Genomic DNA, 12,750 nt, shown 5'->3' with positions numbered 1-12,750 from the left:
ATCTAGTCCAGCTCTCTGCTACTCGCAGTGGCCCACCAGGTGCCTTTGGGAGCTCACATGCAGGAGGAGGTGAAGCAATGGCAGCAACCTGCAGGCTGTGCTCCCAGTACCTGGTCTGTTAAGGCATTTTGCAATCCTCCGATCAAGAGGATCAAGATTGAGTAGCCATGAAATGGAAACTTCTCCTCCATATAAATCCATTAAATTGCTTACCAAAAGCTATCCAGGTTAGTGGCCATCACCACCTCCTGTGACAGCATATTCAAACACCAATCCCACCGCGTTCATTGAAAGAAGTGTTTCCTTTTATTAGTCCTAATTCTTCCCCAATGTTTTATTAGATACCTGGTTTCTAGTATTGTGAAGAGAAAAAATTTCACCTCCTGTCAACATTTTCTACCCATGCATGGTACATAGACTTCACATCCCTTATCCCCTCAGATCTCCTCCAAGCTAAGAGTCCCAAGCTGCAGCCTTTCCTCATGGGCCAAGGTTAACCAGTTCCTCAATCATCCTCGTTGCCCTTCTCTGTACTTTTTTTTCCTATCTCTTCAATATCCTTTTTTGAGATGTGGTGACCAAGAGACTAGACCACGGTACTCAAGTGTGAATTAGCACCATGTCTTTATATAAGAGCATGACAATAATCTTGCAGTTTGCTCAATTCCTTTCCTGATTATCCCCAGCATAGAGTTTGCCTTTTTCACAGCTGCCATACATTGAGTTGACATTCCCATGGAACACGTTGGATGTGTGGATGTGTTCATGTCATGTGGATGTGTTCTATTAGAGTTTTTCTACTTTCACCTCCCATTAAATGTTCCCCTCACCTGAGAATGGCGTGACATCATTCCCATTCAACTGTGTTTCTGTGTGGTGTTATTCAGTCCCCTAAATCTTGTGCAACAGGGAAATAACTCCCACTCTTACTGAAATAAAACAAAAAAGATACCCCCAAAAAATTAAAATAGCAAGAAAATAAATATCACGCTTCAAGCCTTTTATAAGGAGAGACGCCCTGACTCCAGTGTGGCTTCTTTCTTCCTTTACAGGCAGAAAAGTGTACAGGCTAAAGTTTTACTTGTCTTGTTCACCACTCAGGGTCTAATCTGATATGTGCTAGGTATTATACAGTACTCATATGATCAGTATCTGTATGTTTCCCCAGTCAGGCAAGTAGTAAGTCTCTAGAGCTGTACTGAGGTTGGCCAAATGGCATGAGGAGAAAGGCTTAAATCCTCTTCTGGCTTTTGTCCCAATCTGTGTTGGACCCATAAGTGCCATGAGTTAACAAAAAACCCCAAAAACATTAGGAGCTCCTGACTTGGAACTCGTAGAGCATGATCGGTCTGCACCTTTGGGGCACAGACTTGGCACGCAGAGGCATCTGTTGGTTTCTCGTTAAAGCCGGCCTCAGGAGAGAGAACAGAAATAGTTGTGGACCAGGATGGCCAAGGCACCTGAAAGCGATATGCCCAGTGTGTCGGCTACACACGCCACTCCCATGGCAAACTCCCGATGCTCAGGCTGGCTCTGCAAATGGGAATGAGAGAGAGAGAATTAAAACAATGGCGGCTGGCTCTTGAGATCTCCTTCATCCTCAAGCTGTTCTCTGTAAAGCAAACTGTGGTTTGTCACACACACACACACAGTACTGAACAGAATACGATTGTTGTCCAGGCGGCATGTCCCATGTACTCTGCCTGCAACCAGCTAAGATCGCAAGCCAAGAATGAGGGAAGCAGCTTATCCTTGGACCCCATCCCCCTATGACCCATTTAGGTGTCCTCTGTATAATGCGTGATCCTGCCCTGGAAAATTCGGGGGTGGGTGAGTTGGCACACTCCAATTGGTTAAGGGACATGCCGACACATTTTTATTTAATTTGTGTCTCCATTTTAGAAGCTCGTTATTTATTTATTAGTTGATTGATTGACAGTTGATTGATTGATTGGTTATGTGGGTTTATGGGCCATGCCCTCCCTATGGAGCTCAGAAGTTGTTGGAGAAGGCTCAAGGCGTTGTTGGAGAAGGCTCAAGGCAGATTACAAAGTTTTAAAACAATGCCGTCGGACAGCATAAGACAGCCAACAGACAATGCAACAGAGCGGGGATTGCAGTGCATATAAAAGAGGAGGAAGAAGAAGAAAGAAGCAAAAGAAGTTGTTTTGGTTTATACCCGACCTTCCTCTCCTGTGAGGAGACTGAAGGCAGCTCACAAACTTCTTTCCCTCCCTCTCCCCACAACAGACACCTTGTGAGGTCGGTGGGGCTGAGAGAGTTCAGAACAAACTGCGACTAGCCCAAGGTCACCCAACAGGCTTCATGTGTAGGAGCAGGGAAACAAACCCAGTTCGCCATCTCACCCGTTTTGTAGCGAATCCTGGAGTTGGCATTGACTGAAAGACACCTCTCCCCTCAACTTCTGTGTGTTTGATGAATATTTTTCCCAGAAGCTCACCTCTGCACTGACACAGTGGAAGGTGTTCACGTAACTTGCTCCTCCAAGCAGCCCCTCGTAGACGATGAGAACGAAAACCAAATAAACGCTGGGCAAAAACATGAAGTATACGGCGGCCAGGAAGAACACCATGTTCAGGCACTGGAATGAGAAAAGAACGTTAATGTCAGGACGGGAAAGCCAGTGGGGTGCAGTAGTTAGAATTGGAAGACCCTGATTCAAATCCCTGATCAACCATGAGCCTTATTACTAGAAGAAGAAGAAGAAGAGTTTGGATTTATATCCCCCCTTTCTCTCCTGCAGGAGACTCAAAGGGGCTGACAATCTCCTTGCCCTTCCCCCCTCACAACAAACACCCTGTGAAGTAGGTGGGGCTGAGAGAGCTCCGAGAAGCTGTGACTAGCCCAAGGTCACCCAGCTGGCGTGTGTGGGAGTGCACAGGCTAATCTGAATTCCCCAGATAAGCCTCCACAGCACAGGCGGCAGAGTGGGGAATCAAACCCGGTTCCTCCAAATTAGATACATAAGCTCTTAACCTCCTACGCCACTGCTGCTCCCTAGGTGTACGGCTCTACTAGATGTACGGCAAAGGACCTCTCTGGCCTGTTACGCGTGGGCCAATAAACACGGGCGCAGAATGGTAAAAAAACCATTTTGGGGGAGAACTTCACACAGATCCCGCCCCTAAAACGGGTCTGCTCCGTGTTATTTTCCCCAAACTAGGGTCCCTTCCGCACACGCAAAATAATGCGTTTTCAAACCACTTTCACAACTTTGCAAGTGGATTTTGTCATTCCGCACAGCTTCAAAGAGCACTGAAAGCAGTTTGAAAGTGCATTATTCTGCATGTGCGGAATGAGCCTCTGATATCTCTTTGTTATGTTAACTTTGAACTTCCTTACAGCAGGGGCCCAAGGTAAGCTAGCTGGATGAAAACCAGCACACCTAAATGACAAGGAAAACAAGGAAAGTCTTTTTTAATAATCTCAGCTTGCAGAACTCACAAATGAACAGCTGGTCAGGAGGAGCTTTATTCGCCTCCATTTTTATTTATTTCGCGGCTTGCGTCTGTGCAGCCACGCAAGTCTAGACAGTTGTACTGTGAGACATCAGCATGGCTGTGGGCATTCATTTGTGTATGCCTGCATAGCTACGCATCGGTGGAAAGAAAATAAAGAATTTTTTTTAAAAGATGCATCTCGGTGTGCAGGCGCAACAGCAACCCAGATTGTTTCCATGGCCTCCAATCGCTGCCTGCACAGATGCATGTGAATGCAAAAACAGGAACACGGGTTACTTTATCCTGACTACAACTGTTACATTTGCTGTGCGGAAGGGGCCTCGGCGATATCACAGTCTCAGAAGTACAACTCATATTTAGCCAGTAAAAGGTTCCAAGGTCAATCTTGGACATTTCCAGTGATATGAAAAAGGTGTCAGGGAAGGCCCTTCTTTGCCAGAATAAACACTCACTATGCAATAAACGTACAATCCCGGCTCATTTTGTCACCTGAGGCCCCCACTTGAATAATTCCTCCAAGCATTTACCATTCCAAAGCTCTGGCATCACATATTGAATTTATTAGTGGTTCTTTTGGAGAGAGGACAGGGTGGTTTCTCCAGAGGGAAGCAGGAGCCTCAACAGAATAAGAAGGAAGGAATTATTCATGAGGGTATGTATTGTGGGAAGGAGCATTTTACCTGCAGCACTGCCAGGACCCATATATGGGGAATCCGTACACAGCTAGCGGAGGAACGGGAAAGAAAGACTCCGGCTTGGTAGAGCATCTGGTACCTGTGTGAAGCAAGAAAAAGCCCAGGAACCTGAGCAGGTATACTTTCATCTCACGTGGCCCCATTTTTGGCTCCAGCAGTGGAGTCCCATCTTTCAATCACCTCCTCACCAGCGGTATTGTTGTGGGTGGGTCAGCGGTGCTTGTTTGAAATACAGCAGCTCAAACTGGGGAAGGACCACACAGAGACAGAAACAGTTAACAAGGGAGGCAGAGAAGAGTTAGCCACAAACCCCCCAATGCAGAGATTTTCCTCAACCTTGACACTCACCAGACCCTGGTTGATGAAGTACTCTGCAAAATACACAACAGCCAATGGTAGGAGGTATTTCAAGAGACTCTGGAGGAAACAAGGGAAGGATGTGTGTGAGTGTAGAATCACCCTTATGGAATTTGCTGTCAGAAAGTGCAGTATTCTGCATGTGCGGAAGGGGCCCTAGTGTGGAAGCAGCCCTCCCGCCAAGCAAGCCTCCCCATTTTCAACATAATTCTCACCTTGACCACCTGCCCCTTTTCTTGTAAGCTGATATTATGATTTTGTGACTCTGGAGTTGGAGAGGGGTGGTAGAAATGAGATAGAAATTAGCCAAACATTTTGATAACTATTGTGAAGTATTTTGTGCTTAGCTGAAGACATTATAAAGAACGATGACATTTCTGAGTAATGCTCTCCTGAGCAGAGTGCATCACGGGTAAAGACGCAGCAATCCTGTTTCTCCTCACGGGTAAATAAAAAAAATGACAGATAAATGCTCATCCTCCCCTCTGACGCAAGACGTAGCATTACAGAAAGATGGCCCCCTTCAACCTCAGAATCACTTACGGTTTTGGAGAGAGGCCACACCCCCTAAAAGTGGCTGATGAGTCGAAGAATGGGGATATGAAGGCCCAGGAGGGTGAGCAGACCTGCCCCAGCGTGGGGCTTGTGGGGGCGGCGCCAATAGCAAATAGCTACAGCAAAGAAAAAGAGGATGATAGTTGTGGAGAGCAGATGCATGCAAAAGAGATAAAAAGGAAAGGGGCTAGGAAGTCAAATAAGTATGTAACAATTCTGAAATAAACAGAGTAATTTATGCAGTACCAGTGGCTTTCCATTCTGCTCTCTCTTGCAATAGCCTTTCCTTGAGCAACCAGCCTCTTTGCCAACCCTTTCACAACGTTTCCCCCTAGCACTGACCACCCGGCCTCCCGACTCCCCTTCCCGTAGCAACTTCCCACCTATCTCCTTAACAACTGCCCCCCTCTCTTAGCAACCAGTAGGCCCTCCTTACAGACCTCACCCGCCTCTGGAGCTCACCTGGCCAGCATAGTGACAGGAATGACGTTCATGACGAGAAGGGTGTGCTGAGGGGTCATCCCAGCCTGTGTCAGCCCAAGATAGGACAGAGCCCCCAGTAGGCCAGCACCACCAGTTCCTGAAGACCAGGCAGATACCACACCACTAGCAGGGAGAAAAGAGCGGAACAGTATGAGCTATAATGTCCCTCCTGCTGTCAATGACAACACCCCCATTTGTATCTTTATTAACAGATTAACAAACCTTCAGCAAACGAAAGATGCTTATTATGATTCCCCACTCCTCCACCTGAGAGGCAGAGGCTTATCTGGTGAACCAGATGTGTTTCCACACTCCTACATTCCTGCTGGGTGACCTTGGGCTAGTCACAGTTCTCTCTAAACTCTCTCAGGCCCACCTGCCTCACAAGGTGTCTGTAGTGGGGAGAGGAAGGGAAAGGAGCTTGTAAGCCACCTTGAGTCTCCTTACAGGAGAAAAAGGTGGGGTATAAATCCAAACAACAATAACAATTCCTCTCCCTCCTCCTTCCTATGTGGAATTTACAGCTTGCATAGACATTTATTCCAGCATGTGCAATGCTGAATTGGCCAGTTCTGTCCTCCCCTGATGCATTAAGCTAGTTGTCCATTCCCCCTCACTTATTTACTTATTTGTTTATATGCTGATCTTTCACTTTGCCTCCTCCCATCTCAAATACTTAAAAAAAGTTTCAAAAGTGCTCTGTGGATTGGGATGGTGGCGACGTCACAGGCACTAACCAATAGGATGCCCAACAGCTTGGCTGAATTGGCCAGTTCTGTTCTCCCCTGATGCATTACGCTAATTGTCCATTTCCCCCTCACTTATTTACTTATTTGTTTATATGCTGATCTTGGCTTGGCTTTTTCTCATGTTGATACAGCTATTCAGAAAATGGCAACAAATTATTTTTCAGAGCTCACTGCAAGGCAGAAAAAGATATGTTTGTACTGCTACAGAACTCCAAATGGGTGTTCTGTCACTGTCCTTACCCCTTCATAAAACATTACAAACATTTTCATGTTTAGTGGCTTTTGCTGAACAAAGAAAGGAGAGACAGTCTGGCACCTACTATCTATCATAAACAAGGATGGGAGGAAGGCAATGGAAAACCACCTCTGCTTCTCACTTGCCTTGAAAACCCCTTGCAGGGGTTGCCGTAAATTGGCTGTGACTTGACGGCACTTGACACACCTACACCTGCTAAACACGCAAATAGAGTCCTCGGCCCCTCTGCACATGAGGAATAATGCACTTTCAATCCACTTTCACAATTGTTTGCAAGAGGATTTTGCTACTCCACACAGCTGCAAAGTGCATTGAAAGTGGATTGAAAGTGCATTATTCCGCATGTGCGGAAGGGGCCTAAGGCAGGCTTTTGTTACAGACTCTGGGCTGCTAAATACGTGGTCAACAGATGCTTTTTAATGGCTGGGCTATCACCTTTGTTCCTTTCAATTATTTTGTTGTTCGGTTTCCAGGTTTTATCGTGTTTTATTTTATAAGCCTCCTCAAGCGGGTTCTGTGGAGAGGCGGTGTTGAAAGCTCCCAAATAAATAAATTCAACATCTTCAGAAAAAATGAATAATTGATCTCTCATCCCGCCTCCAGCCACCCTCTCCTCTCCTTACCTGTCAAAAAAAGATGTGTATGCCAAGAATGTGATTTCGCCCAGGCCGGATGAAACACTGGCCAACACAACACCTAAAGAAATGAGAAGGGTGTGTGGGAAAAATCCTCTCACCCAAGCGTGATGTGTGCTGAGGGGACCCAGTTATATCTGAGCACAAATGGGAGAGTTGTAGTAGGTGCCTCGCCTCAGATCTCAGGTGCTTCAGGGATGGGATAAGCTACATCTACCCACAATTTCTCCCTCCCTGTCTAAATATTAACGCTGATTGAACGCCCCAGCACATGTGCTTATACGCACTGACAGGGTTATGGGGATGGGGGGAGACGGCTGGGATAAGGTGGCTAAGGAAGAGAAAGGTGAGGTAAATTTCCTCTGTGAAGAACAACCCAGAGGGGTTTTTAAGGGCAGAGACCACAGGGTAGATCCAGCCAGGTTTTCTACTAGTGAAAAAGGGAAGAAAGGTCTCCTTTAATGAGGCAAGGAAGACTATGCAGCAGTGGTGTAGGAGGTTAAGAGCTCATGTATCTAATCTGGAGGAACCGAGTTTGATTCCCAGCTCTGCCACCTGAGCTGTGGAGGCTTATCTGGGGATTTCAGATGAGCCTGTACACTCCCACACACGCCAGCTAGTCACAGCTTCTCGGAGCTCTCTCAGCCCCACCTACCTCACAGGGTGTTTGTTATGAGGGGGGAAGGGCAAGGAGATTGTAAGCCCCTTTGAGTCTCCTGCAAGAGCGAAAGGGGGGACATAAATCCAAACTCCTCTTCTTCTTCTAAGCTAGGGAATCACAGAGCCAACCCCTTATATTCTGTTGCTTCACAATATCCTGTGAAGATGGGCTCTTACCTGCAAAGCTTTGGGCCGGGCCTGCCGAGAAGGCTACCAGCAAGAAACTGCCCAGGGCTGTGAGGACACAAATGATGACTCGCAAGCTGTGGATCGAGGGCAGGGGGAAGAAGATGAAGGGGGAAACGGATGGAGTCAGAAAAACCAGTCGCTCTCTTGATTAGTCCTTCCCAAGGCCAGATAGGACAAGTCTCCCTACCGGTAGCAACCAGTCCGCTAGCATGGTGTAGTCGTTAGAACACTGTGGTTAGGTGTAGAAGTTAGATTCAAATGCCCACTCTGATATGGTTACCTAGGGTCAAGTCACTCACTCTAACCTACCTCACAGGGTTGTTGTGAGAGTGAACTGGAAGAGGGGAGATTCAAGAATTCCACTCCCAGGAGGAAGGGCAGGATAAAAATGTACTAAATAAAGAAATAAGCCAGCCGCTCCCCTCTCCCGCCCCACCCATTCGTTACCCCAAATTTCTTTGCATTCCCCATTCCCTTCTTTTCTCAGAAACCGGTTTCTACTCATACAGAGTGAACTCCGCCAACTCACCCATAAGGCAGCAGATGGATATAAAAAGGAGCACTGAATTTAATCAGCAGAGTGGGCAAAATGTCAGCCAGCAGCACAGCCTGTGGAGGACAGCACAGAGACACATAAATGCATGAAGCTGCCTCATAGCAGTTATCGTCCTCTTTGTATGCTAAAAAGAAGCGGTCGACACACATTCCCTTTGCAAATAAAACTGGGGGGGACCAGCATCTGGATAAATGTGTGCTTACAATCACATGCATTAAAGTGGCAAGGGAATGACTCAATACACATTGAAAGAAACAGAGGTGGGTTTTAACTGGACACACCAGGGATCAAAACTGGGACGTGCATGCAAAGCCGATGGTCAACCAGTGAGCCCTGTCCCACCCCCTATTTAAAGACAGGAGTGAGTGAGGTTCGGGGCTTATCTCACAACCCTCCGCCACTCTCCCTTCTATAGACTCACCCCTGTTGAGATCATGTTGCAGTCATAGCGAGAGGTATTAGAGACGTTCCCTGGATTGGTGCTGAGGGGAGTCTGAGTGAGAAATCAGGACAGGAGACTAGCGGTTAGATACAGGACATAAGAATGCTGCCCACCTTCTCTTCCAGCATGGAAGTGCTCTTAACCACATACACCTGCTCTTAACCACTACACTTGCTCTTAACCATTGTAGTGGTTAAGAGCAGGTGTATTCTAATCTGGAGAACCAGGTTTGATTCCCTGCTCTGCCACTTGACCTGTGGAGGCTTATCTGGTGAACCAGGTTAGCTTGTGCACTCCAACACATGCCAGCTGGGTGACCTTGGGCTAGTTCTTCTGAGCTCTCAGCCCCACCTACCTCACAGGGTGTTTGTTGTGGGGGGAGGAGGGAAAAGAGATTGTAAGCCCCTTTGAGTCTCCTTACAGGAGAGAAAGGTGGGGTATAAAACCAAACTGTTCTTCTTCTTTGATGAGGAATCAAACCCAGTTCTCCAGATTAGAATCCACTACTCTCAACCACCGCACCACACCGGCTCTCAAGAAGAAGGTGTGTTAGCCTCCCATCCGCCAATGCTATCTTCTCCACCAGAAACAGCCCTAAGAAACCACCTTACAGGGCTGGATTAAGACCTTTAGAGGCCCTAAGCACTGAAAAGATTATGGTACCCCCACATATTGTACCACTGAGCTGTGGCCCCTCCAGATTGCAAGGATCTGCTCCCATTAAGAAAATGGCTCCTTTGGATAGAGGGATCTACAGCAGTATGCCTGTTAAGGTCTGGTTTTGCCCTCCCCAAACTCCTCCTCCAAATCTCTAGGGATTTCCCAATGCAGAATTGGCTACAGTACAGTCTTCCCCTTGCCCATGCTCAGTGCATACACACCCACAGGTCTCCCAGACCTTGACACATGCATTTGCCTGCGCATCTTTCCTGCATCTTGCATGCTGATGTTTTTCCACACTCATTTTCCACATGCCTCTCACGCACAAATAAGCACACGTTCATTATTTCTTTTCTTTGCCCTGTTCTGCAGGTTGACGCAAACATACACCTCCTCTCCTTGGCACACCCACCGATATGGTCCCGTTGCCACTGGGGACTTTTTGATGGCTGAGAATGTCATGGGCTGCACTCAGCATTACCACGTAGGCAAAGTTGTTGCAGAGGCCCAGAAGCCTGTGTGGGTAAAGCAGACTGGTCAGTGGGAGAGGAAACCAACAAAGGAGGCAGGATCAGAATCCGGAATCTGATTCCCAAAGCCCTGCAGTAGCCACATTTGCTTCTACGCAAAGGCATGAAAATGTGCCCCCCACCTACCCTAGCAGTAGCTGCAAGCTTGCACACAGACAAATTGGATGTGCTAATGCCTAGAAAATAAGAGATCTGAGGGGAAAAAAACAAGTTGTCACTTGTGTGAGGAAGGAGGCAACTGAGAAGGGGAAAGGGCAGCTGGAACATCTGCTTGTGCACTTTGAAGCAAATAAAACAAAAATACCCTACCAAAAGCCTGCGTTGTTTCTCCACTTCTTACGGGCATCCACAGTGGCCTCAGCCTCCTCAAGAGAAGATTCATCTTCATCTTCCTCTTTGGGGGGTGGGGGGCGAGCGGTGCAGGACAAAGAAAGTCAGAGTTAGGAAAAAGAAAAGAGAGTTTGGGGAGAAAATTGGAGACCAGAGCAAGACCAGAGCAGAGACTCACCCTCCGAGTCAGCAGTGAGGATCTGCCATTCACGTCCGGTGGTCCCCATGGCAGAAAGGAGTAGGGGGCTGTCTACAACAAACCTAGGAAACATAGCGGGGTGGGGGAGAGAAGTAGTTTTCCCTCCATATTTCATAACCACGCTCATTCTCACAATCTGGATAATCACACACGCACAAATCATTCATTCATTCCCCGAGGCTTGTTCCGTACCTTCAAGAAACACCCCCGAATATTATTGCTCCTCTGAATCCAAAAAGCCACAGATGTCAGAAGCTGATTCCTGAAACTGGAGTCACGTGAGCTTGAGTGTCCAATCAAGGAACGCTCTGATTCTGCTTCCTGGTTTGTTGCCGGTTCCTGCTCCCGGTGCCCGCCCTTGTGCGTCACTGTAATCACATTCCCCGGGACAAAAGAGCGAACGCACAGAGGAGAGCGCACGCGCGCTCTAGCTGATCGCTTAGCACACTAGGGCTAGCTTTGCCCTCAGTTAAAATGGTTTCCTTACTGCAGTAAACTTGTGTGGATCTGCAATGTAGGATCTGAAAGTAGGTTGCCACCTCTGGGTTGACAAATACCTGGAGATTTTTGAGGTGGAGCTTAAGGAAGGCAAGGTTTGGGGAGGGACTTCAATGGGATATGATGATAGCATAGAGTCCATTTTGCAAAGCAGCCAGCTTCTCCAGGTGAAGTGTTCATCATCTGGAGACCAGATGTAATGGCGGAACATCTCCAGCCTACCATCTGGAGGTTGGCAACCGTAGTAAAGTAATTACATGAAGACGAAGAAGAAGAAGAAGAAGAAGAAGAAGAAGAAGAAGAAGAAGAAGAAGAAGTAGTAGTAGTAGTAGTGTGGATTTATATCCCCCCTTTCTCTCCTGCAAGAGACTCAAAGGGGCTTACAATTTCCTTGCCCTTCCCCACTCACAATAAACACCCTGTGAGGTAGGTGGGGCTGGGAGAGCTCCCAAAAGCTGTGACTAGCCCAAGGTCACCCAGCTGGCATGTGTGGGAGTGTACAGGCTAATCTGAATTCCCCAGATAAGCCTCCACAGCTCAGGCAGCAGAGCTGGGAATCAAACCCGGTTTCTCCAGATTAGATACATGAGCTCTGAACCTCCTACGCCACTGCTGCTCCTTTGAATGTGTCAAATGATCGTGAGCAACTGCTGTGTTTTTTTTAAGACCCTTGGTAACTTTTGCTCAGCTGGCCATCTCAATTTCACATCAGTCTGCTTTAAATATGTTTACCGGTGAATCCTTGAGCGTTGCATCAGCACAATGATGTTTCTTCTTGGTTTACCCCAGAAGCGATGTTACATCAGTCAGAGCAACAACATTCTTCGGCGCGCTCCTCCCACCCTGTCGGAAACAAAACAACTCACTTCCCCACTGACCCCTGGAACCTTAAAATGTGCACCTTCCTGTCCACCACACCGTGGCAAAAAATTGTTTCAAACCATGTTCAGGAAAGAACCAATCAAAGCAGGGAAGATCCCAGAAAGTGGACAATTAGGAAATGAGGTTGTTTTTTTAAAACAACAACAACAACAACAACCATGCTTGGTTTTGATGCTAAATGGAGCAGCTCTTTTGGCGGGGGTGGGGGAGTAATTTGAGGCAGAACTAAGGGAGCCAGATGCTCTGATTGCTTTAAAAATCACTCAAAAGCAGTCCTTCGGAGCAATTCTTTGGCTTGCTGATGGTGCTAATGCATGCAGAAGCGGACAGCAAGCTGCCAAATGCTGTTTTCAAAGGGGAGCTTAACACCGCCCCCTCCCCCCAGTGGCTGTGGTTGGAATGGCCACATAGCTGCGGCTGGGCCTGCAGCCACCCTGCAGTTTCCCCTTTTGAGTAAGAAACAAAAAGGACATTTCGTTTTCTTTACCTCAGAGAGGGGGAAAGGAGCCAAACACATCATGCACACAGTGGGCATAATATCATTGAGATGCCTCTGTTTACTGCAAGGGCTTCCCACTGCCCAGGCTGGGAT

General features: G+C 47.4%; 1 protein-coding gene across 2 annotated transcripts; it reads right to left on the bottom strand.

Annotated features, from left to right (window-relative positions):
* Positions 1–979: 979 nt before the first annotated feature.
* Positions 980–11,079, bottom strand: CLN3 (CLN3 lysosomal/endosomal transmembrane protein, battenin). Of its 2 annotated transcripts, none has more exons than XM_048516317.1 (16): positions 10,971–11,079; positions 10,758–10,840; positions 10,559–10,643; positions 10,132–10,234; positions 9,039–9,110; positions 8,591–8,670; positions 8,050–8,135; positions 7,201–7,273; positions 5,552–5,695; positions 5,078–5,205; positions 4,750–4,799; positions 4,526–4,594; positions 4,366–4,421; positions 4,163–4,256; positions 2,462–2,602; positions 980–1,533 (listed from the first exon to the last, which is right to left on the bottom strand). In XM_048516317.1, the coding sequence occupies exons 2-16, from the start codon at positions 10,804–10,806 to the stop codon at positions 1,414–1,416; spliced, it is 1,350 nt and encodes a 449-aa protein (XP_048372274.1). In that variant the 5' UTR covers positions 10,807–10,840; positions 10,971–11,079; the 3' UTR covers positions 980–1,413. The 2 variants fall into 2 exon arrangements, with proteins under 2 accessions (XP_048372274.1, XP_048372276.1); XM_048516319.1 differs by having other exon boundaries at positions 10,559–10,637.
* Positions 11,080–12,750: the final 1,671 nt, after the last annotated feature.

This window comes from Sphaerodactylus townsendi, linkage group LG15 (assembly GCF_021028975.2).
Source record: "Sphaerodactylus townsendi isolate TG3544 linkage group LG15, MPM_Stown_v2.3, whole genome shotgun sequence".
Taxonomy (NCBI): domain Eukaryota; kingdom Metazoa; phylum Chordata; class Lepidosauria; order Squamata; family Sphaerodactylidae; genus Sphaerodactylus; species Sphaerodactylus townsendi.
Note: the sequence above shows the minus strand (reverse complement) of the source record. Positions and strands in the feature narration are given on the sequence as shown.